The sequence below is a fragment of the Crocuta crocuta genome, unplaced genomic scaffold (assembly GCF_008692635.1).
Source record: "Crocuta crocuta isolate KB4526 unplaced genomic scaffold, BGI_CrCroc_1.0 scaffold73, whole genome shotgun sequence".
In the NCBI taxonomy this organism is placed as follows: Eukaryota; Metazoa; Chordata; class Mammalia; order Carnivora; family Hyaenidae; genus Crocuta; species Crocuta crocuta.
The window spans coordinates 7,254,934-7,282,878 of NW_027529443.1; the positions used below are offsets into that span (position 1 = coordinate 7,254,934).

Below are 27,945 nucleotides of genomic sequence, written 5' to 3' on the forward strand. Positions count from 1 at the left end.
TTGCTACCAAGGGGATGAAATTGGTTGTTTTGAGAGTGGAAAAAAAAAACGTACTCTTTTATGTATAAAGCACGGATATACAAAAAACAACCCCAAAACACATAGTAATTACATAGTAATTCAATAACTATTTATTAATTGAATGAATAGAAAAATGAAGAAGTAGGTAGGGGTCAGAATATTGATGCCTCTAAGTTCCTCCTTAAGAACTTTGAACTTTATTCCCTAGGCCAGAAGACCCTTAACTTGGGTCCACGGACTCATGGACAGAATTCAGAGGGTCAGTTGATGTGAATGGAGAAAAATTATATATTCATTTTCATTGACATCCTACTGGTATTTTGCATTTTCCTTAAATGATGAATGTAGGCAATAAACCCCAGTAGGATTAGCAAGACTTGTTACCAATTGGAATCCTAGTTGTGTGTGTGTGTGTTTTAAATAACTCATTCAGTCATTACAGATACATCAGTGTATCATTTCCTTCAGAGTTGTCATAGTTTTTAGACCTGATGCCTCATCTTATTATTTAATGCAGGGTTGGCAAACCATGATCTGCTGACCAAGTCGAGTCCACAGCCTGTTTTTGTAAATAAAGTTTTATTGAAACATAGGCATACCATTTTTTTCCCCACACAACAGCAACAGAGTACCACTACTCAACCATGTGGCCTGGTGATTTTTACTATTTGGCCCTTTGCAGATAAAGTTTTCTGACCCCTGATATATTGCAAATTTGGTTTTTAAAATATTTTGAAAATGATTTCAACATAATTGGTTCCTTTTGTAATCTTATGTATTTTTTATGCTTTTGAAAATATTATTCTGCAAAATCCAGAGGCTTTACCAGACTGCCAAAGATTGTAAAGTCCTGGTTAAAGCTCTGGTGATTCCCCAAAGTGATCAGAAATAGAAATTACTTGCTCGAAAATTATTCTAGTAGGAATATATATCTCTCCAAACCTTCTTGCAGCTCTGTTGGCCTGTCTTTGAGAATTTGGGACCCTAGCAAGCCATAGGCAATGTGTACCTTCTCACATCCTCATGTCTATAGTCAAAGCTGTGCTAGGTATCTCTGGAAGACCTTGGGCCTGCCTAACCCTTCTCATGTCCTTGGCAGAGTCATCTCCATGTGCAAATATTTCCAGGAGAGTGTGAAGGACCTGTCACTTGATTACTACAACACACTTCGCAGACACAACTACGTTACCCCCACCTCCTACCTCGAACTGATTCTAACCTTCAAGACGCTCCTGAACACCAAGAGGCAGGAGGTTGATATGATGAGGAACCGTTACCTGACAGGTCTGCAGAAATTAGAATTTGCATCTTCACAGGTGAGCATTTCCAAAATAGAAGAGGGACAAAGAGGTCCAGGCAGAGGTGGGTACAGTGAGGCACTTGTTCAGGTGCAGAACTCAAGAGGTCACTACATAAGGGCAGCATCCACCCCTCTTCTTGTAGAGCTTTACCTTGCAGCCCTCGGAGATTCTCTTTCTTTAAGATCTTGATATCTTGTTCATCATGGATGAACCCTGAATGCGTTATTTCACCCCTTGGAGCCTCAATTTGATCTTCTATAAAAAGGGGATAATAGTTTTTACGTCACAGGACTATTATGAAGATTAAATGGGCTAACACAAGTACAGCCCATAGCAAAATGGCTGGCATATGAATTAGTAATTAATTTGTGCTCAGAGCCACTTGACAAACCATCAAAAATGAGAGCCATATAAAAGGGTGGATTTTCAGCACTAATAAAGAACTGAGCTAACTGAGAGTTCATGGTAGGTTGACCTGCCTCTGAGTACAACAAACCCACTAGCACTATGACACAAGGATGGGGGAGAACCGCAGAGGTGTCCTCCCTCACTCTGTTCCTGGGGGTCCCTGGCTCTTAGAGAGGTTTGGAAAATTGGATTCTGTCCAGGCAAGGGTGAACAAACCATGTTGTTGGAGGACCAGCAAAAGGGCCTAAGACAGTCTAGACCAGAAAAGAGAATGATTTTCTGTTAACATTCCTTGAGCCCTACCACATGCCAGTACTGTGTATGAGGAAAGTGCTGTTATCATTTCCATGTTACACACAAAGAAACCACGACGCAGAGAGGCCGGGAGACTTGCCAAAATCACACATGCAGCCTTGCGAATAGCCGGGGCGAGTGGTCAGGCCAAAACTGAAACCCTGCTCTGCGTGATTCCAGAGCCTGTGTTCCTATCCAGTCCAGCGTGCTGTGCTTCTCCCATGTGCCTGCTGGGGCCAGCGGTTGCAAGATTATGAAACCTTCCTCAGATATGCATCTGAGCTGCCTTAGAAGGTAGAATCAGGGCCATTGGTGAAAAACGGCACAACTGTCCTGAAAGATACTGAACCCCCACCTTTAGAAGTACTCACACAGGTCAGAAAACTACTTGGCAGGAATGCTTTAGAGGGCACCAGACTCTTGGAAAAAATGGCCTTTAAAGTCTCTTCTACCCCAGGTATCTCAGACATGTATGCTTCCTTCACAGACTAAAAAAATAAAGTACAAGTTGTTTTGTTTTGTTTTCTTCTAACTTGGTTTTGTTTTATCTCTCCCTGCCCCCAGCACTGAAATTTAGATTAAAGAGCACAGGAGTAAACTGTACCTTTTTAAAAATGTTTAAGTTTATCATGATATGTCTAGTGCGTAGCACCTGTGCTTGATAACTTACAGCACAGTGTGAATTCAGTAACTAAGTATTGAAAGATCAAAGAGAGAAACTCCAGCCAACAAATACATACCCAGGACCATGCTAAAATCATTAGTATCTTCTGCATATATCATAGGTTGGAGATTGGTTTCAACTCTTGCCAACCGTGCTATTCTCAGTGATGACAGAGCTGACCCTGCCCCCCTCTTCTTGCTAGGTGGCAGTCATGCAAGTAGAATTGACTGCTCTCCAGCCTCAGCTCATCCACACCTCTGAGGAGACTGCCAAGATGATGGTGAAAATTGAAGAGGAGACAAGAGAAGCTGATGCCAAGAAACTTCTGGTGCAGGCAGATGAAAAAGAAGCTAATGCTGCTGCTGCCATTGCTCAAGAAATCAAGGTATAAGGAGCCAAAGAGGAAAGGGAGGGAACCAGCATTTTCTGGGCTCATCCACAATCTCACTAGAGCCTAACACAGTCCTGCACGGTGTGTGTGGTCAGGTCCATCCTGCAGCAAAAAGTGAGGTCTGAAAAAGACAGCTGACTTTCTATGCATCACATAGCTAGTAAGTGGTGAAACACGTCTTTGTAACACCTGGCTCTCTCCAGGAAGCATTACTGTTTTCCAAATATTCTCCATCTCACGCAGAGTCAAGACCTATAAGATTCCAACATGATCTAACATCATCTCATTAGCTTCCCTTCATTCACTCTGCTCTTGCCACTCTGGCCTCCTAACTATTCCTCAGATAAGTACAAAGGCACACTCCCAGCCCAGGGCCCTTGCACTGGCTGTCCCTCTGCCTGTCTCCTCCACCTCCATCATTTTTTGCTCAGATGTGCTTGGTGTGTTACAAGTGTGGAATAAATCATTGCCAAATAACAGAATGTTGAACCTAGAAGACCCCACTTGAAGGTGATTCTTGTATCAAAGAATAGTCTTGGGTAGGGCTTCACCTACATTCCGATAGTAGAAGAAAATCTGATTAACATTCGTGTGATGCTACATATTTCCCAGCCCTTTCAGTTGCACAATTCCATTTTAGTGTCACAACTGCCTTGGACTTGGAAATGACAGGAATCAGTATCTGAGAGTCAATGACATTAAAATTCAGTGGCAAAGTGATTTTTCAGAGTTGCACAGCTAGTTAGCGAGTTAGTTAGTGCTGTTGGCACTTAGGTCAAGATATTTGTCCCGATTCAGAATTAGAAAATCCTTTTCACCATTCTTCAAAACAGCTTGAATGAGAAGTAGCTTGTGTCTAGATTCTAGGATAAGTAGGTCATGGGGCACTTTCTTGAAAAGGACAGGTGTTACAGACACTTTTCTCCAGTGAGTCCCGAGACCTGGTCTCTCATAGGTTCCTTTAGATCCAATCCTTGGTCTCACAGTCACACAATGAAGGCCCTGGGTGAGAGAGGTGTGCTCACCCATAGTCCCAGGGGCATAGACAAGAGGCCAATGGAACCATAGAAAATGGTGACCACCAGGAATCATAATCCAGTGGATGTTTTGCCATTCTATGACAAGACGATAGTAATAGCTACTACTTGACAACACCACGTTGGTTTCCTGAAGTCCTTCATTTAACAAATATTTATTGAATACTTGCTGTATGCTGGCATCCTTCTAGGCAGTGGGGGTAAGGAGTGAACAAGACAGACAAAATTCCTTCCCTCATGGAGACTGTATTCTCTCATGCTTGATACACATTGCCTTTTATCATTCTAACAGTCCTGCAAGGCAAATGATATCATTCCCAGTTTACAGATAAGGAAATCATGGTGCAGGAACTTAAATGACTTGTCCAAGGTCATGTGGTTACCATGTGATTGAATCTGGGAGTGTGTATTTACCCCTTGACACACATGGTATTTTTTTAAAGTCTGAAACAATCCTCAACTTTTAAAAATCAAGAGATTTCAAGTAAAAATGGTAAATATTCAGTTTTTCTTAGGAAAAAAATCAAACATTCTGGCAACACTGGACCTATGTTGCTGGGTTGCACTCATCAGCAACATTGAATAGATGCTGCCCCATGTGTCTTCCAGTTCCCCAAAGCCCCACCCATCCCACCTCCCACAATCACATCACAGGCCTGGCCCCTGTACACACACGAATTTGCAGTTCCCCTGTGTTTAATATTAGAATTGGGTACATCAGGACTCAGTATTTTCTACAACCTCAGTTTTCTTGCCTATAAATTGGGGATACCTAAGAAAAACAGGTAAGTTTTGTAATACGTGTACAGCACACAGTCAGAGTTTAGTGGTGCATGTTCTATAAAACTGTTGTTCTTTACCTGGTACCAAGTGGATTTGCCCATTCGATAAAGACAGCCTCTTGCCACATGTGGGTACCATCACAGGATTCTACTCCAGAGTGTCTGAGGAAAACAGGGACTTGCTGGAGCAGAAGGGATGTAGGAGGTGACATGGAGATGACCCACCACGCCCATTCCTGGGTAGTAAACTGCTGTCTTGGGTTTTGGTGTCAAGGGTAAGGTCTGATGTTTTGCCATCTCATCCCTGAGTGTTAGGAATGACATCCTGGAGGTGAGTCAGGAAGTGCATCCAGAGAGGAGAAAGACACTGTGCTTGCTCTGAGTTTCTCTGAGAACTAGAACCCCTCCTTGAACTTCTCAGAGCTACAGTCCCTCTCCACACAAGGACTATAATTTTCTCCAGTCTCCTCCCACCCCTAGAAAGGAGATAACCTGGGAGAGCTCCCAGTGTAGTGGCCCCTGCAGCAGAGAGGCTCAGCCATGCAAATAGAATCCATCCAGGGACAGTGAGGAGACTGACAGAGAAAGAGGCCCAAATACTTGCTTCCCAAGTACAGCAGTTCACTTACAGTGGTCATTTCTTTTAAGCGAATGAATCATTTCTTTTCCCCCTAATGAGGATAATAACTGATGCTGGAATCACCGCAGAGTTGATTGTGTTTTGTGGGAGTGCACTGTGCTTTGTACCTTTCAAAGGGCCCTGATATTCCTTGAATTGCTAAGCAACAGGGGTCATTTTTAATCATAATGTTTTTTATCATAGAAACAAGTGATGTGGCAATAATAACACATATGAAAGAATATTGAAGAACTCAGCTTTGAACACCTTTTCAATTTCCCAAGTTTCCTTCTAGCCCCTGTCTATACATATGGATAGTTTTATGTTATTACAGTCATAACATAATTGCAGTTTGCATCGTGCTTATTTATTTCCTTAACATCCTATCACAGATGTTTTTTCAAAATGTCATATAATCATTTCAATGACCATTTCAAGTGCTTCTCTCATCAAGTTGCCAGCACCCTATTGGGCACCAAAATCTGTTCCTTCCTGCCATGTTTTCAGTTTCGAAAGTCTAAGTTGGAGTCTCTCAACAGACCTGTGTGTCAGAATCACCTCTGGAGTTTTAAAAAGGTGGTGCCGAGGCCTCACCCAGATCGAATGAATCAGAGTCTCAGGGCATGGGGCCTGACCATGAGGATGGCCTTAAATGTTCATCAGTGACTCCGAGGCAGAACCAGCATTGAGAATCACTATACACACAATCTTATAATTAGAACCTTTTTAAGTCACTTGACAAACAAGCTTCCTGGTACCCAGGCCTTGCCCCTTAGGAAAGGGAGCAGAGCTACTGGGCCACTGGTTGTCTGGCACATGATAAGGAAGGAACATGAACTATTGATGGCACCCATGGGCACCTGGAATCATTGAAATTCACCAAGAATTTAAAGCGGTGGCTGAGCCAACACCTTTTCTCTCCTCTGCGACCAAACTATCTGAAGTTGACCATGAGAAACAGCAGGCTTTGGTTTCAGTTCTTTTCCTCTTGCTTTGTACTCTGGCACCTATCCTAGGACTGAAGAGGGAGCAAACTGAGTTTCCCCTGGGACTGGGCCATTTTTGCCATCTGAAGCGGAACATTCCATTTTGATATTGAGAACATTTGACGTGGTTCATGGGGGCAGGAGTGTTGTTTTAGTATAATAAAGCCAAACAAAACATTGCTGCAAGTTTATTTAAAAAGCAGAAAACCTAAAATAAAGAATCCATGATATAGACACATGAGGATACATACATGCGCATGCATACACAGATGCAAGAAAGTGAAACCACCTTTATTTTGTTTGCCTAATATATCCCTGTGGGATATGGACTTCAACACATGCTGCTTTGCCTAAGAATTGTTGTTCTCTTGTGAAGCTTCACTTCATTTGTAGCTGTGTGACCATTTGTAGGGCTGGGCAACTGACAGACAATTCACAGAGTGTGAACCAGTGTCCCAAATTGGAGCTTCATGACCGCAGCTAACTCATTTTGCCTACTGAGATCTTGTTTTTATTTTTGTTTATTTGGTAATTGGATTAGTAAATAGCTTATAAGGTCCCTTCCAGTTCTAAAATCTCATGATGTTAAGCTTTCTTTTTTAAAAAAATTGAGGGGCATCTGGGTGGCTCATTTGGTTAAACATCGGACTTCAGTTCAGTTCATGATCTCACGGTTCATGTGTTGGAGCCCTGTGTCGGACTCTGTGCTGGCTGCTCAAAAATTAATAACGTTAAAAAAAGTTTTTTAATTCACATTAATTCACATACCATTAATAACCACCTTTTGTTTAAGTTTATTTATTTTGAGAGATAGAGGTGAGGAGGGGCAAAAAGAGAGGCAGAGAGAGAGAATCCTAAGCAGGCTCTGCACTGTCATCACAGAGCCTGATGTGGAGCCTGAATTCAGGAACTGTGATATCATGACCTGAGCTGAAACCAAGAGTTGGATGTTTAACTGACTAAGCCACCGGGGCGCCCTCCACCTTTTTAAGTTATGCAATTCAGAGGTGTTTAGTACAGTCATAGAAGTATACACCTATCACCACTAATTCTAGAACATTTTTGTCACCCCACAAGAAACCTAGACCTGTTAGCAGTCATTCATCATTCCTCTCTCTCCCCCAGCCCTTGACAACCACTAACTCATTTTCTGCTTCTATAGATTTTCCTTTTCTGCCCATTTAATATAAATAGTGTCATAGAGCAGGTGCCATTTTGTGTCTAGCTTCTTTCACTTCGCATATTTTCCACGTTGTCACATGAATCAATACTTCATTCCTTTTTATGGCTGAATAATATTTCATTGGATTAATCTCTTTTCCCATTCCTCATCCTTAAACTCTTGCCTTAAACTCTACCTTATCCCCAAGCTTTACCTTATCCCTGACTCTACCCCCTGCTTCATCTCTGAGCTACAATAAATTCCAGGCTTCACCACATCCCTGACCCTCCCCCACCTCTCATGCCTTATTTCTTCCCCAAACATACACTAACCCCCTTCCCAGCTGTCTCTCAACCCCTGGGCCTCATCCTTTACTCCATTTCTCAGTCCATCCTTGATCAGTGGGTGTGAAGTTACCCACTGCATATATCTCTTGGGAATTTAGTTAGAATCCAAAGCTCGATTTTTTTTTAGATGACAAATTGGCTGAACTCTCAAATGTCCAAGGCTTCAAAACCATGCCCTGAAAAGCCATGGATGCCTCCCTGCTGCCATTCAATAGTTAGAGCCACCCCCCTGTGTGAACTCCAGAAGCAGGCGCCATCCTGGAAGGACATGGAGGGTCAGGAAGAGCTTCTTCCAGCTTTCTCCAAGAAGTGAGTTCCTGGTGCCTGGCTCACACCAGGCACTCATCCCTCTCTGTCCCTTTGCTGACCACAGAACGAATGTGAAGGGGACCTGGCAGAGGCCATGCCAGCACTGGAGGCTGCACTCGCTGCCCTAGACACCCTGAACCCAGCAGACATCTCACTGGTGAAGTCCATGCAGAACCCGCCCGGCCCTGTCAAGCTGGTCATGGAGAGCATCTGCGTCATGAAAGGGCTGAAACCAGAGAGGAAGCCAGACTCCGGTGGCAGCGGTAACACCCTTTAGCTCCCCACCGCTCTGAGCAGCCTTCCCTGGCTGTTTTTCCCTGGCAGGACTATCACACCCCGACCAACCCTCCCCAGGCCCACAGGCAGGGTCTGGAGTCCCACAGATCAGAAAGGCGCCAGGAGGTGCATGCTTATTCACATAGCTCTCTCCTGTTCCTTCACCTTCCTCACTCCTCTCAATCAGTAGGGGAAAGGCAGGCATCTTTTAGGTGAGGCTGAGCTTAATCAAGGCCCCTGCCTGCAAATCATTACAAAAATGAAGGCTGTGGAGACAAAGGGCTGACACAGAGTAGTGTGTGGTTGTGGGGGAGAGAAACAGAAAGAGCTAGAGAAAGAGCAAAACTGACAGGTAACTAGAGAAGGAAATGCAGAGAATGAGACCGAGATAACAGGGAGATGGAGAGATAGGCACCTGGGCTCACCGGCACATGCACATGTGCACAAAGAGATAATGAACTGGGTGAAAGGTGAGGAGGGAGGGAGGCAGAGGGAACAGAAGAAGAACCGGAAACAGAGCGTTAAAGGCAGAGAGAAAGGGGCAAAGGGAGGCTGAGACAGAAACTGAGGTGGGAGGAAGACAAGGAATCAGAAACTTGGGAATAGAGGAGGAAGGAAAGCTCCTCATAGAATTGGACCTAGAAGCATTAGTAGGTATTTGTTCTCCTTAAAATCTGAATTAGGTGTAGGACTTTTTATTATTAACAGCAGTGCCTTAGAGATGAACGAGGACTTTAAGAACCAACCTCAGTAATATTCCCTGCCTTGTGAATCTCCTGTCCTGGGAACAGTCCTGCTATTCCTCCATTCCTTCTGAAAGGCTCTAAATCCCTAAGCCCTCTTTCAGGACTCTCTGGCTTCTGCTTCCCAACGACGAGTATTTACCCTTCCCTGTTTGGTGTCAGGCCAAAAACCACACGAAGAAGATGCAGAGGTGATCAGGAATGGACAGGCAGGAAGTGGACTTCATAGGAGAATCCCTTAGGGAAGCAGCTGAGGTGTAATAAGTTGGCTGAGTAAGAATGAGCTAGTCCAGCACTTCCCCACCCTAGCTGCACCCTAGAACCACCTAGGGAGTGTAAAGAATGCTGAAGCCCGAGCCTCCACTCCCAGAGATTCTTCTTACTCCACTGGTCTTGGGTACAGGCTGAGCCTGTATATATATATATATATATATATATTTTTTTTTAAGCTCCCAAATGATATATATAATTTTTATAAAGCTCCCAGATTATCTAAGGTACAGCCAGGATAGAGAACTGCCAAGATACACAAAGTATGGCCAAAATCACGAGAGTTCATTCTCTTGGATCTCTTGATCAGCACAGGGCCCACCATTCTCTTTCCTTCTTCTTCTTTTTTTTAATTGAAGTGAATTGTGTGTGTTATTCATTTATCCCTCAGAACTTTAGCCAAAACATTAAGATAGAGCAAAAGACCCTTGAATTCATTTTGGGTATCTTGAATTTAAACGAACCAGGTCATTTTCCTGAATGCAGACAAAAACCTTCATGTGAAATATTTGTTTGGTTATTGTGCTTGCATTAAAACAGGACACATCTGACCTATTGTACTTAATATGATTTCTCAAGTATAACTTTTTTTTATTAGCCTGAGGTTGGCAAGTGTTTATAATGCTATGAGCCCAAAACGCTTCTAACTTGTTTCCAGCATGTCAACAAAAGGGATACAGCCCCAGGATGGGATCAAGGCTCACGCAATCATTGGCATGATGGGTGCTGAGGAAAATAAGGGTCCTGCTTAGTTTCTGGACAGGCTAAGGATGGCCTTTTGTATAGTTACCTGCTGCTTCCCCACCCTTGCTCTTTCTCTTGAGACTCTAACTCACAAGGACTGTTTGGGTATCATCTAATCCACCTCCCAGACTTGAAAAGGAATATTCATGGGTGCCTGGGTGGTTCAGTCAGTTAAGCATCTGACTTTGGCTCAGGTCATGGTCTCTCATGGTTTGTGAGTCTCAGCCCCACATTGGACTCTCTGCTGTCAGCACAGAGCCCATTTCAGATCCTCTGTCTCCCTTTTTCTGCCCCTCCCCCCTCTCAATAATAAATAAAACATTAAAATTACAAAGGTTACATAAATGATGTAAAGGGAATTGACATTCCAGCACCCAAGATGAAAGAAAATACTGGGGGAGGGATAGAGTGGCCCTGCATAGTGATAGAAATCTGGGGAAACCTCTCAGTGGAGGGGACTTTTTTTTTAGTGTTTATTTTTGAGAGACAGAGACAGAGCATGAGCAGGGGAGGGGCAGAGAGAGAGAAAGACACAGAATCTGAAGCAGACTCCCGGCTCTGAGCTGTCAGCACAGAACCCAATGTGAGGCTCAAACTCATAAAATGTGAGATCGTGACCTGTACTGAAGTCTGACACTTAACCCATTGAGCCACCGAGGTGCCCCTTAGTAGGAGTATATTTTAAATTGAACTGAAGTCTGAGAGCCAGCAGATGCCATTTAAAGGCTAGGTCCAGGGCTTATGGTAGGGAAGCACTTAAGATCATTGAGGAGTAGAAGGAAGTTTCTTCCTGACTGAAGTCCAAGAAGTAAGGCCTCAGAGATGAGATAGATGAGTTCAGTGGGCCTCCTGGACCATGGTGAGAAGCTTAGATTTTTTTTTTTAATTTATATTTTATATTTTTAGAGCAATTTTAAGGTCACAGCAAAATTGAGAGAAAGGTACAGAGATTTCTCATATACCCCTAACCCACACACAAGCATAGCATCCTGTTATTGTAACAGAGTAGTACATTGGTTAAAATTGATGAACCTATGTTGACACCTCATTATCACCCTGAGTCCATAGTTTATATTAGAGTTCACCCTTGGTCTTGTACATTCTATAGATTTGGACAAATATATCATGGTATCCATTATTATATCCATGATTATGATACCAAACAGCATATTTTCCTGCACTAAAGATTTTTGGTAGGACCTTGGATTTTTTCCCCCAAATATGAGTAGCCATTGCAAATCTTGAAGTCTCAGCCAGAATGTCTTAATAATAGTCCAATCTCCATTTCTTGTTCCCAATAGGTAAAATGATAGAAGATTACTGGGGAGTTTCAAGAAAGATCCTTGGAGATCTGAAATTCTTGGAGAGTCTTAAGACATATGACAAAGACAACATTCCTCCAGTGATCATGAAGCGGATCCGGGAAAGGTTCATTGATCACCCAGATTTCCAACCGGCTGTCATTAAAAATGTGTCATCTGCCTGCGAAGGTCTCTGCAAGTGGGTGAGGGCCATGGAGGTGTATGATCGCGTGGCCAAAGTGGTGGCTCCCAAACGGGAGCGGCTGAGGGAGGCCGAGGGGAAGCTGGACACACAGATGCGGAAACTGAACCAGAAGCGAGGAGAACTGAAGCTGGTAGAAGATCGCCTCCAGGCCCTGAATGATGACTTTGAGGAGATGAATACCAAAAAAAAGACCTTGGAGGAAAACATTGAGATCTGCTCCCAAAAGCTGATCCGAGCAGAAAAGCTGATCAGTGGTCTTGGGGGAGAGAAGGACAGATGGACAGAAGCCGCCCGGCAGCTGGGGATCCGCTATACCAATCTGACGGGGGATGTGCTGTTGTCCTCAGGGACTGTGGCTTACCTGGGGGCCTTTACTGTGGATTATCGAGCCAGGTGTCAGAAGGAGTGGTTGGCCCAGTGTAAGGACAAGGTCATCCCTGGCTCCAGTGATTTCAGTCTCAGCAACACATTAGGAGATCCTGTAAAAATCCGTGCCTGGCAGATTGCTGGGCTGCCCGTCGACTCCTTCTCCATTGACAATGGCATCATTGTGTCCAATTCCAGACGCTGGGCCTTAATGATTGACCCTCAGGGGCAGGCCAATAAGTGGATCAAGAATATGGAGAAAGCAAATAAGCTGTCTGTCATCAAATTCTCAGATGCCAGCTATGTGAGGACGCTGGAAAACGCTCTGCAGTTTGGCACCCCCGTCCTGCTAGAAAATGTTGGAGAGGAGCTGGATGCCTTTATTGAACCCATCTTGCTCAAGTCCACATTCAGGCAGCAAGGGGTTGAGTACATGAGGCTGGGTGAAAACATCATCGAATACTCCAGGGATTTTAAGTTATATATCACAACCCGTCTGAGAAACCCACATTACCTCCCTGAAGTCGCCGTGAAAGTCTGCCTGCTCAACTTCATGATCACGCCCTTAGGTCTCCAAGATCAGCTCCTTGGCATCGTGGCCGCCAAGGAGAAGCCAGAACTGGAAGAGAAGAAGAACGAGTTGATTGTGGAAAGTGCCAAGAACAAGAAACAGCTAAAAGAAATTGAAGATAAGATCTTGGAGGTCCTCTCCCTGTCTGAGGGCAACATCCTCGAGGATGAGACTGCCATCAAAGTTTTGTCCTCCTCCAAGATGCTGTCTGAAGAGATCTCTGAGAAACAGAAAATTGCTTCAGTAACAGAAACACAGATCGATCAGACTCGGATGGGCTACAAGCCAGTGGCTATTCACTCTGCCACCATCTTCTTCTGTATCTCTGACCTGGCCAACATTGAGCCAATGTACCAGTACTCCCTGACATGGTTCATAAACCTCTATGTGCATTCCCTGATCCATAGCAATAAAAGTGAAGAACTGGACCTTCGCATTGAGTACATCATCGAACATTTTACCCTCAGCATCTACAACAACGTCTGCCGCTCTCTATTTGAGAAGGACAAGCTACTTTTCTCTCTTCTCCTCACCATCGGCATCATGAAAGAAAAAAAACGAATTAATGAGGAGGTTTGGTATTTCCTTCTAACTGGAGGTGTCGCCCTGGACAACCCTTTCCCCAACCCAGCTCCTGAATGGCTGTCTGAGAAGGCGTGGGCAGAAGTGGTCCGTGCCTCAGCATTGCCAAAACTGAAAGGCCTGATGGGACATTTACAACAAAATGCTGATGAGTGGAAGCTTATCTATGACTCCACCTGGCCCCATGAGGAGGACTTCCCTGGATCTTGGAAGTTCCTTCAGGGATTGGAGAGGATGGTGATCCTACGATGTTTGCGGCCTGACAAAATGGTTCCAGCCATTCGGGAGTTCATCGCTGAGCACATGGGCAGTATATACATCGAAGCCCCTACCTTTGATCTCCAGGGGTCCTATAATGATTCCAGTTGCTGTGTGCCATTGATTTTCGTGTTGTCTCCAGGTGCAGACCCAATGGCAGGTAAGGGCACAATGTTGTGTGAAGAACATAAACACCCCAGGATGCGTGAATGGATGACAACAGCGTGTCCCTTACAGCAAGAATCTCAAACTCAAATGCTTTGAAAGGTGAACAGTTAACAGACAAGGGTGAGGCTGGGGCTGCTAAAGATTTCTTTTCCCACCTACAGGAAGCAGCTGCTCCTCAGCCCCCAAGCATTGTGCCATCTGATAATGTGAGCTCAGGAAGGCCAGATCACCTGATTTTCAAGAGAAATCAAAATTGCAGAAATCACCCATTTTACATCTTGATATAACTCATTCAGATTCTTTCCTGAAAATTGTGAGGGCCTGACAAGGGCTAGATTTAGCCTGCTGAGTGCTAGTTTATCATCTTTGTCCTAAATCATTTTCTCTGACTGTTTCCTCTCTTCATTAGGCTTTTCTCTTTTCTTTTAATTTTTAAATTAAAAAGTTTTTTTTTAATGTTTGTTTATTTTGAGAGAGAGAGAGAGGAATGCCTGGGTGGCTCAATCATTTAAGGGTTTGACTTTGGCTAAGTTCATGATCTCACGGTTCTTGGGTTCGAGCCCCACATCGGTGTCTGTGCTGACAGCTCAGGGCCTGGAGCCTGCTTAGGATTCTCTCTCTCCCTGTCTTTCTGCCCATCCCTGCTTATGCTCTGTCTCTCTCTTTCTCAAAAAGATAAATAAACACTAAAAAAGAAGAAGAAGAAGAAACATAGAAAGTGAGAGAGTGCATGCCCATGCATGAGTGTAAGTCGAGGAACAGGGAGAGAGAGGGAGAAAGAGAGAATCCTAAGTAGGCTCTACGCTGTCAGCACAGAGCCCAATGTGGGGCTCAAACTCATGAACCTGTTCCGATCATGACCTGAGCGGAAATCAAGAGTCAGATGCTTAACCAACTGAACTACCAAGATGCCCCAAGTTAAAAAGTTTAATGAATAACACCATGTATAACTGTGTATAGTAAAAAACAAACAAACAAAACCAATGTGGAAAAATATAGGACTGTGACTCTACCAGGGCCATTTTGCCCCCTCAAGGGACATTTGGCAAAGTGGTAAAACATTTTTTGTCACAACTAGGGGGTGCTACTAGCATCTAGTAGATTGCTCCCAAGGATGATGCTAAACACCCTGCAGTGCACGGACAGTCCCCCACCACAAAGGATTATTTGGCACAAAATGTCAGTAGTGCTGAGGTTGAAAAACCCTTGTATAGAGTGAAAAGTATATCTTCCTCCCAACCCTTCCAGAAGTAACCATTATTATCAGTTTGTGTATCTTTCCAGAAATCAGTTATTGCCTATTAACATTAATGAGTTATTGACAGAAATAGATTTGTCTTCTGTTCTGTTGGATCTCAAAACTTTCGTTTTCTCTGTGACTGAATGAAGAAAAGTACCAGAAATTCAGACGACAAGGTTGCCATTCTTTTGTGAACCCTGAGGTGTTTGACACATATCCTGACCTGGATGGAAAGCTGGCAGCTTTGCACCAGGGAGGAAGTCGAGAGAGAGGAGCTGAAATGAACTAGTTCCCTTTCCACATTCCCATACCACTATGTTATTGTCAAAGATCACTTTATGGCCCCTTTCTAGTAGCTTTGTTTTCCCCCTATGTCCTTTATGTGGCAGATTTAAGTAAGAGTAATGAGGCTAAACCAGGAAAGGTAAAGAAACATGGAGGAAAGGTCACAATATGGTCTGTAAAATGATGATGTATTGGCAGAGGATGGGCCAGTTATGTCCAGTGTCATGTGTTGCATATTCCTGTCTGTCTGTGCTAGAGGCCTGATCAGATTTAGCTTGGATAACTTCCCAGGAGACCTCACTGGTACTGTGTCCTTTGTAGCGCCTTACACTAGGAAGCACATACTATCTGGTTGTCTTTCCCTTTCTGATTAAGATTGATCAGTGGACTCCCCATTCTGCTTCCCTTGTAAGTTTCCCATCAGCCTCACACCTAATGTGATGGTTCTCAATCATGGCTGCACAATGGAATCACCTGGTTGGGGAGGGGAGTGGGATTTAAGAAAAATCTCCATGTGCAGGCCATGCCCTGGCCAATTAAATTAAAATCTTTGTGAATGAGGCCCAGGCATTCTGTTTTAGAAACTTTCAGGTAGGGGTGCCTGGGTGGCTTAGTTGGTAAAGCATCCAACTTTGCTCAGGTCATAATCTTGTGGTTCCTGGGTTTGAGCCCAGCCTCAGGGTCTGTGCTGACAGCTCAGAGCCTGGAGCTTGCTTCAGATTCTGTGTCTCCCTTTCTCTCTGCCCCTCCCCTGCTTGTTTGCGCTCTCGCTCACACTCTCTCTTTCTCTCCCTCTCTCTCTCTCTCTCTCTCTCTCAAAAATAAATAAACATTAAAAAAGAAAAAAGAAACCTTTCAGGTAATTCCAGTATGTTTTGGAAACAACCGACCTGGTGATTTTATCAGCCTTAAAGTAAAAATCATCCCCCAAATCCATTATTTTATTAAGGGCTGCAAAATGTTTTAATTCTGTCACTGTTTTTGCATTTATTTGCTGGAACTCCTCTATGAAGAGGAATTTCCTTGGTCAACTCTTTGGTTTACTCTGACTATAGCTCAAAAAGGGCCAGCAGAATAGACACTTCTTTCATTCTCTTGATTTTTCAGTCTTTGTATTAATAAATCTGTGCCCTGGTAGCCTGCAAAGTTACTTAAGCAGTAAGATTTTCTTTGTGCCATTGTGAATGCATAGATTTTAACATAGTGGGTGTTTCAAACATGGTCGCATTTTATTATTTACTATTCTTTTTTATTTGAAAATCAAAATCAGTCTCTGGCCTGTAGGGGCTCTTCGTGCCTAGTAGTTTTCACACACCCTGGTAGTTTTTTATAACATCCTTGCCTTACAGAATTAACATGTATCCGGGCTCATCTCATACAGACATTTCTCTGAGGAACTCCAGTTCTTTCAGCACAGGCCACGGGATTTGGAAACCACAATCTGTGTACTACTGCATGGATCATTGATTGCAGACCTTACTACTCACTAATTCTCTTTCTGGCTGTGTCTACCCTGTTCTTTTAATCAGTACTTTGAGGGTTTTTTTATTTTGTTTTGTTTTATTTTTTTTACAAATAGTTTATTGTCAAGTTGGATTCCATATAACACCCAGTGCTCATCCCCACAAGTCCCTTCCTCCATGCCCTTCTCCCCCCTTCCCCCCACACCCATCAGTCCTCAGTTTGTTCTCAGCTTTCAAGAGTCTCTCATGGTTTGCCTCTCTCCCTCTCCCCTACTATTTCCCCCCTTCTTCTCCCCCATGGTCCTCCGTTAAGTTCCTCCTAATCCTCCTATACGTGCAAACATATGGTATTTGTCCTTCTCTGCCTGACTTATTTCGCTCAGCATAACACCCTCAAGGTCCATCCATGTTGCTACACATGGCCAGATTTCATTCTTTCTCATTGCCGTGTAGTATTCCATCGTATAGATAAACCACATCTTCTTGATCCATTCATCTGCTGATGGACACTTAGGCTCTTTCCATGTTTTGGCTATTGTTGAGAGTGCTGCTATGAACAGTACTTTGAGTTTTTATCTGCAGTGACAGTACTTTCCATTTCTAGAAGTTTTATTTTATTTGAAATTCATGTATTTCTTTTTTCATAGAACTGTGAATTTTATTATGCTTTGTGGTCCTTTAATGATTTTTAGATGTATTTCTTTCATGGCCTTTTTCAGAGATTATATTAATCTGCTAGGGCTGCTATAAACAAATATCAAAGACTCAATGGTTTAAATAAAAGAGATTTATTTCCTCTCATTTCTGGAAACTGAAAATCCAAAATCAAGGCATCAGCAGGGTTAGTTTCTTCTGAGGCCTTGGCTTGTTTGTGGCCAATTTCTCCCTGTGTCATCTTCTCCCTGTGTCTTTATATGGTCTTCTCTCTGTGAGTATGTCCGTGTCTCAGTCTCCTCCTCTTATAAGGACACCAGTCCTATTGGATTAGGACCTGACCTGTTGACCTCATTTTAGCTTAATTACCTCTTTAAAGACCCCATCTCCAGATATAGCCACATTGTGAGGTCCTGGGAATTAGGGCTTTGACATATGGATTTGAAAGGGACATAATTAGGCTCATAACAGAGTTTATGTGTAATCTGTGGGGTATTAATTTTCCTGATTGTTCTATGTGCTGACTATCCCTTATAGTGGTATATTTCCTCACGTAGCTTGTAATTTTCTATTGTGAGTTCACAGTCAGCAAGCTTGTGTTCTTTTGTGGGAGTCTTCTAATACCTTGGGTTTTTAGGGGCTCTTAGGGGTACCATAACAAAACAACTTTTCATATGCAAACACTGATGCCCCAGGAGGGTTGCCATTCTAGATCAAATTTTTTAAAATTCTTTTTAAGTTTATTTATTTTGAGAGAGACAGAGACAGTGTGAGCAGGGGAGAGGCAGAGAGAGAGGGAGAGAGAAGCCCAAACAAACTCCGAACTGTCATTGCAGAGCCCAAGACAGGGCTTGAACTCAAGAAACCATGAGATCATGACCTGAGCTGAAACCAAGAGTCAGAGGCTTAACTACCTGAGCTACCCAGGTGCTCCCATTCTAGATCAATTTTATGGGAAATTTCTCAGTTTGGGAATCCTACCCACAGGGTACTATAAACCCACACCCTTCATCCACATGTGGCATAGGCTTAGTGTTTTGTTTTTTCAGTAGGGAGTTATTTTTTCCACCAAGGCTCCAGGCCAGTGATGAGCTTCTGCATTGCTTCTAGACCAGTAGCCAAAGGTGCAGCCCTTTGAAGGTCCTCATTGTCTACCGAAGTCTCAGTTCTAGCCCCCATTTCTTATGAGTGCAAAAGTTATGTGTCCACAATCTCCTAACATCTAGATTGGTTAAATAAAGTATGGTATATTCCAATGGTGAAATGCTATGTAACCATGAAAACCAATAAGACTTTTCTGTATGTACATGCATAACTCATTTTAATGTGCTCTACTTTATTACACTTTGCAGATGCAGTATATCTTTTTACACATTGAAGGTTTGTGACAACCCTGCATCTAACAACCTATCAGTACCAATTTTCTTATTTTTTTAAGAGGACAAATCTGCACATTTGTTTATTTGTTTTTTAAATGAAAGATTGTCTAAGAAAAGGTTTTTTTTAATGTTTACTTATTTTTGAGTGAGAGAGCACACATTGCATACGAGCAGGGGGAGGGGCAGAGAGAGAGGGAGACAGAGGATCTGAAGCAGGCTCAACATTGATAGCAGAGATTCTGATGTGGGGCTCGAACTCACAAACTGTGAGATCATGACCTGAGCCAAAGTCGGACATTGAACTGATTGAGCAACCCAGGTAGCCCTCAGTTAAGTTTAAGGAATACAGCATCACACATATTTTGTGGTCAGGTTGCTTTAAAATTTGGCACAAAACATGGCACTGCTTCCATTAGCATGAATTACTTTTCCCCAGAGTACTCTGGTTTTCTTCAGTTTGCCACCAGGAATTACTGTGTTGTTCTTTGCTTTGTACACATAAGCACATCTCTTGCATAGATAGAATTCAGTTTTATGTTGAGCATAAACACCTTCAATTGTAAGAAGTGCCATGTGCTCCCTCTGGTTCCGAAGAAAATTGGCCTTGGACCACAGCCTTCCAGACATACTTGTTGTTTTAGAAGTCCTGTTTCCAGGCTCCAAGATGGCAGAAAGAGTGTTGGTGCCATTTTTCCAACAACATTTGCTCACTTCATGTCTCTGGGTCACATTTTGGTAATTCTTGGCAATATTTCAAACTTTTCACTGTTATGTGTCATGGTGAACTGTAATCAGTGACTATAACTTACTGATGATAACATTTTTTTAGCAATAAAATATTTTCAATTAAGGTACATACATTTTTCTTTAGACATAATACTATTGCACACTTAACGGATGATATTATAGTGTAAACATAACTTATATATTCACTGGGAGGCCAGAAATAATCATTTGCTCATTTTATTGCACCATCACTTTATTGTGGTGGTTTGAAACCAAACCTGCAATATCTCTGAGCTATGCCTGTATTGATGTGGAAAACATCTAAGTGAAAGAAGCAAATTTAGTATTCTGCAATTCACATAATAGTATACATGCATTTAAATGGATAAAATATCTTTGGAAGGATTCACAAAAAGCTAGTAACATTGGCTGCCTCAGAGGAAGAGAGAAGTGAAAGAGACTTACTTGAAATTTCACTGTACAAGTGCCTATTTTTCTAGTAAAATACATTTGTAAAAACCCAGTTTCTAGTTCTTTGGTTGTATGCTCATCTCTCTAGTTTTGAGTTCCCTCTTCATTTTTGGCACCTGGGAATTTCTGCCTCTCAGACTCTTTTTTTTCCAGTGTGTATAATTTTTTTTTTTTTTAAATCAAGAATGCCTGGGGCGCCTGGCTGGCTCAGTTGGAAGAGAATGCGGCTCTTGATCTTGGGGTTGTGAGTTCAATCTCCACACTAGGGGTAGAGATTACTTTTTAAAAACTTGAAGGGAAGCCTGGGTGGCTCATTTTGCTGGTTAAGTGTCCAACTTTGGCTCAGGTCATGATCTTGTGATTCAAGTCCTGGGTTGGACTCTGTGTTGACAGCTCAGAGCCTAGAGCCTGCTTCTCTCTCTCTCTCTCTCTCTCTGTCTCTCCCCCCCTCCCCTGCTCATGCTCTCTCTCTCCCCCTCTCTGTCTCTCAAAAATAAACACTTTTAAAAAACTTTTTTAAAAGTCTAAGTATTCAGAACAAAAGAGGAATCAATAGTAGCTTCATTCACCATAGAAGCTACTTAACCAGAAGTCTAAAGCTTCCCCATAGAGATGTTTACTTTTGTAATTGACAGAAGCCAATGAGTTTCTTTCTGAGTCCAGAATTTTGATGTAACCCTTCCTCCTGCATAGTTACTGTTAATATGGTCTTAGCTGGCCTGTCCTCTTTCAAAAGCCCCTTTTCTTCCTGGTCTCAGGCCTGTTGAAGTTTGCTGATGATCTAGGCATGGGAGGCGCCAGAACACAAACCATCTCCCTTGGCCAAGGCCAAGGCTCAATTGCTGCCAAAATGATCAACACTGCCATCAAAGATGGGACCTGGGTGGTGTTACAGAACTGCCACCTGGCCACAAGCTGGATGCCTAGTCTGGAGAAGATCTGTGAGGAGGTGATTGTTCCTGAAAGCACTAACATCAGATTCAGGTGAGGTGCTACCCCAACTACTGCCTGTTTCCAGGCCCCAGATTTGAGCTCCAGACCTCATGCTGGTGGCTGGGAGTGCAAAGATGAGGAAACACAGTTTTCATCTAGCAGAAAACAGACCGCAGATGAATGCGTTGACGCCATGCAGTACCTGCTGTACTTGCTTGAATAAGACCCATGGAGCACAGAAAAGGGAAGGGAAAGTTGGGGAATGCCTAGAGGCTTAACAGTTGCCTGGGATTTTGAAAGATGATAGGAATTTTCCAGGAAGGACATTCCAGGCCGAAGGGACAACATCTAAAAGCAACGATGTGTATGAGGGAAACACTGAGAAGTTATTCTGTGACTATGGGGTATATACTGAGAAGTTGTTAGGGGATGTCATAGGAGATGTGTCTGGGAAGCTACATTAAATGTCAGCGGATCTGATTTTTAAAAATTGTCATGGAAAAAACCTCACTTGTAGTGTAGGCACCAATATCCATGCCACTCTAACCTGTATTTCTTGGGCTCTGTGGAATTTTAATCAATATTGGAAACAGCTACCTGTTTTTTTGTGAACTTTAAAGCCTAGCAACATTGGGCCTCAGATTTTGCATATACAAAATGACAAGATGAGCCAGACAGACTTTAAAACCTTTTTCAACTCAAACGTTCTCTTATTCCAGGCAAGGGGTCAGCAAACTATGGCCTGCAGACCAAATACAGCCTGCTACCTGTTTGTATGGCTTATATGCCAGGAAGAGTTTTTACATTTTTAGATGACTGAAAAAAAAATCAAAACAACAATGTTTCGTACACAAGAAAACTATATGAAATTCAACTTTCAGTGTCCATAAATAAAGTTTTATTGAAATCCAGCCATGCTTATTCATATCCTATCTCTGATTGCTTTCACAACATAAGTAGTTGTAACCAAGACCATATGGCCTGCAGAGCATAAAAATTTACTCTTTGATCTTTTATAGGAAAGGTTTGCCAACTCCTGTTCTAGGCCACAAAGCTTGCTGGTTATTTTCTTTCTTTCTTTAATGTTTGTTTATTTTTGAGAGAGAGAGAGAGGGGGAGACACAGAATCCTAAGCAGGCTCCAGGCTCTGAGCATCAGCAGAGCCCAACATGGGGCTCAAACTCACAAGCCATGAGATCATGACCTGAGCCAAAGTTGGACACTTAACCCACTGAGCCACCCAGGTGCCCCTGGTTATTTTCATCTTAGTCATGTTTGCTTGAAAATAGGAAAGTGTTGGGGCGCCTGGGTGGCTTAGTCGGTTAAGCGTCCGACTTTCGCTTAGGTCATGATCTCGCGGTTCGTGGGTTCGAGCCCCGCGTCGGGCTCTGTGCTGACTGCCAGCTCAGAGCCTGGAGCCTGTTTCAGTCTGTGACTCCCTCTCTCTCTGACCCTCCCCTGCTCACGCTGTCTCTCTCTCTCTCTCTCTCCTAGAAATAAATAAAACATTTAAAAAAAAAAAAAAAAAAGAAAATAGGAAAGTGTTTGGTGTTTATTTGTAAAGCCAGATTAGGCCCTGGTTTGTTATATTCATGTAAGACTCCTATAAAATTCATAGAAGATTTTAAGGGGAATCCATTAGTTTGAAGAATTCTGTTTGGCTTAGAATGGTGACTTGATTAATTCCATCAATGATACCCTCAATGAACAAAAAATTATGCTGATATTAAGATCTTCTACCCTTGGTCCTAACCCAAAAGTTATTACCCCAAGTGCCTACGGGAGCCAGGAATAACATATATGAGTGAAGAGGACTGGCCACAGGAGATATTCCAGTTCCCACAGTATAGTAGCAGTCGTCATGGGCAGTCAGCCTCGGTGTTGGACATCAACAGAGAGTGGTGGGGACTGCAGTGAACTAGAGGCCCATGCCTTTTAGAGAAGAGCGGTGACTGCCTAATACCATGTGCCTATTGCCATACAGGAATGTGGGCCCCTCGTGATCAGATTTTCTCATTATTAAAGGGAAGATGGGAATCTAGAATTTTAAAAGAAAGCCCTAGTTTTTTAAAAGTTGGCAACTACTTCAAAACTATGTTATAGCATTGTGTTGGTTCACTTGGTATGAGCTAAATATCAGCTAACTGCAGCCTGAAGTCAGGCCTCAGGCTACCTGTTTATGGCCTCTTCCCTTCGCTCCTGGCAACTCCTGGGTTGCCAGGTATAGTATCCCACCATAGTAGATTCTCAGGTAGTCTAGCAGGGGAGAGATATGGTCTGGTGTTTAAGACAGGGCCTTTGGAGTCAAGGAGCCCTGAGTTCACATCCCATTTCAGTTGCTTCTAAGTGGTTTGTTCTTGAAAAACCCACTTGATGTCTGCATGCTTCTATTTCCTCACTGGTATAAGGGGATAGCTAATCCCTTCACAAAGGGTGGCTGAGAGTATTCAAGTGAAGGAAGGAACATATATTAAATTCTTAGCATGGGGTTTGGTATTCAGTAGTGCTTAATAAATGGTGGCTATTATTTTTTTGTTATGTTTTTCAATATAACTTACTGCATTGCTCTAAATAGTTAGATCTTTTCTTCTTCCAGACTCTGGTTAACCAGCTATCCATCAGAGAAATTTCCAGTCAGCATCCTCCAAAATGGGATCAAAATGACCAATGAGCCCCCCAAAGGGCTGCGGGCCAACCTGTTGCGCTCCTACCTCAATGACCCCATCTCAGACCCCGTGTTTTTCCAAAGCTGTACAAAGGCAGTCATATGGCAGAAGCTATTGTTTGGGCTATGTTTCTTCCATGCCATTGTTCAAGAAAGGAGAAACTTTGGACCCTTAGGTAAGATATGACTTACCTGGACTCCTGGGGCACAAATCACAGACAAATGCAAGTGTGTGTGCAAGTTTGTTCTCAGATAAGGTTGCCAGTAAAATACTGTATAAGTATATTCCATATAATATTTTGGACATACTTAGACTAAAGATGATTTGTTTATCTGAAATTAAAAATTCACTGTCTTGTATTTTTATTTGATAAATCTGAAAACCCTATAATCAGGTCACTACCAACGTCAGGTAAAGAAGTGATGCTCCAAAATTAGAGGTCTCCTAATTATTGAAGTAATATGTTAATGAGAAATTGTAAGCCCTTCCCTTTGGTGAGTATTTGCCTATCTTAGGTACAATGACCATTTTCCAGGGAGTTGTCATCAGGTGATTTATGACATTTTGAGTAGTTCTCTAAATATGTGCATAACAATGAAGGAGGTACAACTGGGACATTTGTCTGTGCTTCTTGAAAAACTAAAAATAAATTTCATTATTAACATAACCTGTCCATGGCCTAACTTAATACTCTATCTTAATGCTCTTGTTAGAGCAGAACATCCAACTGCTAAATACAGATTCCATATCCACATGCTTTAAAGGTTGGGCTGCCTGTGATTTTATTCAGTAGTCTTGAAATGGCCCAAGGCAATGCATTTTCAGCTGTTGTTCTGGCTTAAATATGGAGGCAAACTGTACTCTTGGAGATTTCTCTCTGAGCATCTTCCTCCTTTCCTTCTCCCACCACCCACAGCCCCTGTTAGCCTCACAGGCCACCTGACCTTTCCACTGAGGGGTACAGGGATGGCACAGCCTGGGGTGGACACTCCCTCTGCATCTGTGTTTCATATACCACATTCTCCCACCACTATTCTCCCACCCATGCCAGATCTCCAAAAATCCATGTAAAAGTTTGACTTGCAGCCAACTGGCCCATTGTGTTTTGTTTGCCAGCACACGAATTTTTTATTTTGCTAAATTTTTTATTTGAATGTAAATTTTCAGGAGGAAAGTAAATGTCCCTGTTGAGCACAGATCCCACTGAACCCTGCCGTCTTACCGTCTTACACCGTACCCAGTTAGTTCACACATTTATGTCGCTTCCCAGCCCCACTGGGCATGTATCATAATACCCTTGAAAATACAAGTGATAGTTTTTTCAAGGCCGGCCATCCCATTTTCCCATGAGCACGAGGAGGGGAATTCTACAAGCTGACTTATTTCTGTTGCCTAATCATAGATACTGCTCTCTAGCTATGCTTTAGTGTTATTTTTGGAACCCTGTGCATTACCACAGTATTCCAGCCAGGGTGAATTATTCTCATTCCACAAATCCCAGGATATTAACATCTACCTTAACAAATGGGGAGATCCATAAGGAAATTGATTTTAGGATGGATGTCTTCTCAGGCAGAATGGCTCCCACATTGGCAGTAAATGTCAAGGCTAATAGTTGGCCTGGTGCTTGATATTCATGGGGCTGAAAGAGGCTCCTGCTCCATAATGATGCTTAACTCTACAGCTCAGTGTCTGAGTGGGAATTATGAGCTCTTGGCACTGAAGTCTCTAATTCTTCTGTGCTTTGTTCAGGCTGGAATATTCCTTATGAATTCAATGAATCTGACCTGCGGATTAGTATGCGGCAGATCCAGATGTTTTTGAACGACTACAAGGAGGTGCCATTTGAGGCTCTGACTTACCTGACAGGTATTTCTGGGAGGAGGCTTTGCAGTTATAAATGTCCAGTATCATACTCCACCCTTCTGCTCTTCTGGTCCCACCTCCATTCATTTACTTACTCAATCATTCTTTCAACAAACATTGAACTCTTACTAATGCTGGTCACCATGAGAGATACTGTAAAAAACGAACATACAATTCTTACCTTCAAGTGGCTCATAGTCCACAAAATAAAATATATATAAAAAGAAATAAATGACAATACAGTCTTAAGTTCAACAAGAGAAACATTTATAAAGTCGAAAGGCAATGCAATGATTAAATCTCAGGGATGGGGTAGGGGATGAGCATGTCTTCAGAAAACTTTCTGAAGACATGAAGGATGGGTTTTGAGGGATGAAGGAGTTTTACAAGCGGAAGGAGAAAGCAAGGTAGGGAGAAGGAAGAAGGAGAGCATTCCCAGCAGAGGTACCCCGAAGTGAAAACAGCACTTGCTGTTTTATATTAAAGCAGTCTACAGCGACCTTTTATTAGTCACCTACTAATAAATTTATTATTTATTTATTAGTCACCCACTATATTATTTACTAGTGCATAATATAGAAGAATGTAAATGGATAGAACTTGGTTGCTTCCCTCATGGAATACATCAGGTAGGCCCAGGGATAGAAGATAAAATATAGACAAGAAAAGTGAGTGGAATACCATGGCCAAAGGTCAGAATGCAGCACAGGTGGAAAACCCTGCATCTTCAATATTACACACAAGTTCCTTCCTCAGCTCCATATGTTAAAGAGTTTCTGTGGACCCTTTCCCCGATTGTGCGGCAGATGCTCCATATATACACAATCATCACTTTGAGTCTTCACAGTAACCTTATGAGCTTCATGTTAGTGACCCCATTTTAGAGCCAATGAGACTCATGCCTTAGAGCAATGGTTCTCAACAAAGGGAAGTTCTCCCCCTCCCAATGGACATTTGGCAATGTCTGGAGACATTTTTGCTTGTCACCACTAAATAGGATGCTACTGGGTAGAGGCCAGTGTTGCTGCTAAACATCCCACAATGCATAGGACAGTCCCCACCACACAGAACTATCCAGTGCAACATGTTAATACTGCTAAGATTGAGAAATCGTGCTTCAGAGTGATTAAGTTCAGTTGTAAAAGATCACATAGACCTTACTTAAGTCAGCACACTGTCCCCTAAAACAAAACCCAAGTGACACGTACAACATAAGCTCAGTGGATATTAGTTTGACGAAAGAACTTCTCTAAAGAGGTGAGTCATTTTCCCATCATTTCAGGTCATGCAGAAGCACATGCTAGAGCTGTTCTTCAGAATGTGGAATGAGTGCATACTTGCTCTGGGATATGGTCTTAGTATTGGACTTCCTGCAGCTCATAAAGCAACCTGCCCTGACTGTGTCAGCCAGCTGGAGGAGACTCACTTCTCACCTAGACTGGTCAGGATAGGCTAAGTAGGCCAAGATAATCAACAATCCCCACATCTTAGGAGTGTAAGACATCTCAAGGTCCACTTCTCGCCCACTCTACATGTCCGGGGTGAAATGGCAGGTGTCTGTGCTCACTGATTATCTGTCAGCTGGCAGAAGCTCCACTGACTTTTGATGTCACATCTCAGCACATGCTTGTGTGGTCACTGCCACAGGAATAGCACTGAAGCGCTCATGCCAGGAATTAAATGCACAAGAAGTTGTCTCCCACACCCATCCCCCTGCAAGGGACCCAGAGAAGTGTAACCCACCTATGTGCCTAGAAGGAAAGGAGAACGAGATGTGGATGATTGTTAGAACTCTGTACTGACACTAAACCAAAGAGATAGGTCTCAGTTTAACAGTGGTTATCACATTTGATGGGCCAAAGTCAGTACATTCTTAATCTGATACCCCCAGCCCTTTGGCAGAGAGTGGAGACCTTAGAAGAGACAAAAGCAAGGGCACCCTGAGTGGCTCATTTGGTTAAGCTTCTGACTTCATCTCAGGTCATGATCTCACGGTTCCTGAGTTCAGGCCCCACATAGTGCTCTCTGCTATCAGCGCAGAGCCTGCCTTGGATCTTTTGTCCAACCCCAGCCCCCACCCCCAATCTCCGTCTCTGCCCCTCCCCCACATAAGTGCCTGCTTCCCCTCTCTCTGTCTCTCTCCCTCTCTCTCCCTCTCAAAAATAAACAAACATTAGGGGCACCTTGGTGGCTCAGCCAGTTAACCGTCCGACTTCAGCTTAGGTCATGATCTCAGGGTTCATGGGTTCAAGCCCTATGTTGGGCTCTGTGCTTACAGATGGGAGCCTGCTTCGGATGTGTGTCTCCTTCTCTCTCTGGCCCTCCTGCTCATGCTCTCTCTCTCTTCCTCCCTCTCTCTCTTTCTCTCAAAAATAAACATTAAAAAATGTTTTTAAATAGTTGGGCTCCTTTAAAAATAATTTAAAAATTAAAAAATAAACATTAAAAAAGAAAAAG

The 27,945-nt window shown here is 42.9% G+C and overlaps 1 protein-coding gene across 1 annotated transcript in view; it reads left to right on the plus strand.

The window, feature by feature from the left end:
• Nucleotides 1-27,945, plus strand: part of DNAH3 (dynein axonemal heavy chain 3) — a 165,782-nt gene that overhangs the window by 127,335 nt on the left and 10,502 nt on the right. The window contains exons 49-55 of the mRNA XM_077760528.1: nucleotides 1,121-1,337; nucleotides 2,891-3,073; nucleotides 8,386-8,584; nucleotides 11,656-13,797; nucleotides 20,782-21,007; nucleotides 23,553-23,797; nucleotides 25,375-25,491. Coding sequence (XP_077616654.1) covers nucleotides 1,121-1,337; nucleotides 2,891-3,073; nucleotides 8,386-8,584; nucleotides 11,656-13,797; nucleotides 20,782-21,007; nucleotides 23,553-23,797; nucleotides 25,375-25,491 — 3,329 coding nt within the window. The remainder of the gene's footprint in view (nucleotides 1-1,120; nucleotides 1,338-2,890; nucleotides 3,074-8,385; nucleotides 8,585-11,655; nucleotides 13,798-20,781; nucleotides 21,008-23,552; nucleotides 23,798-25,374; nucleotides 25,492-27,945) is intronic.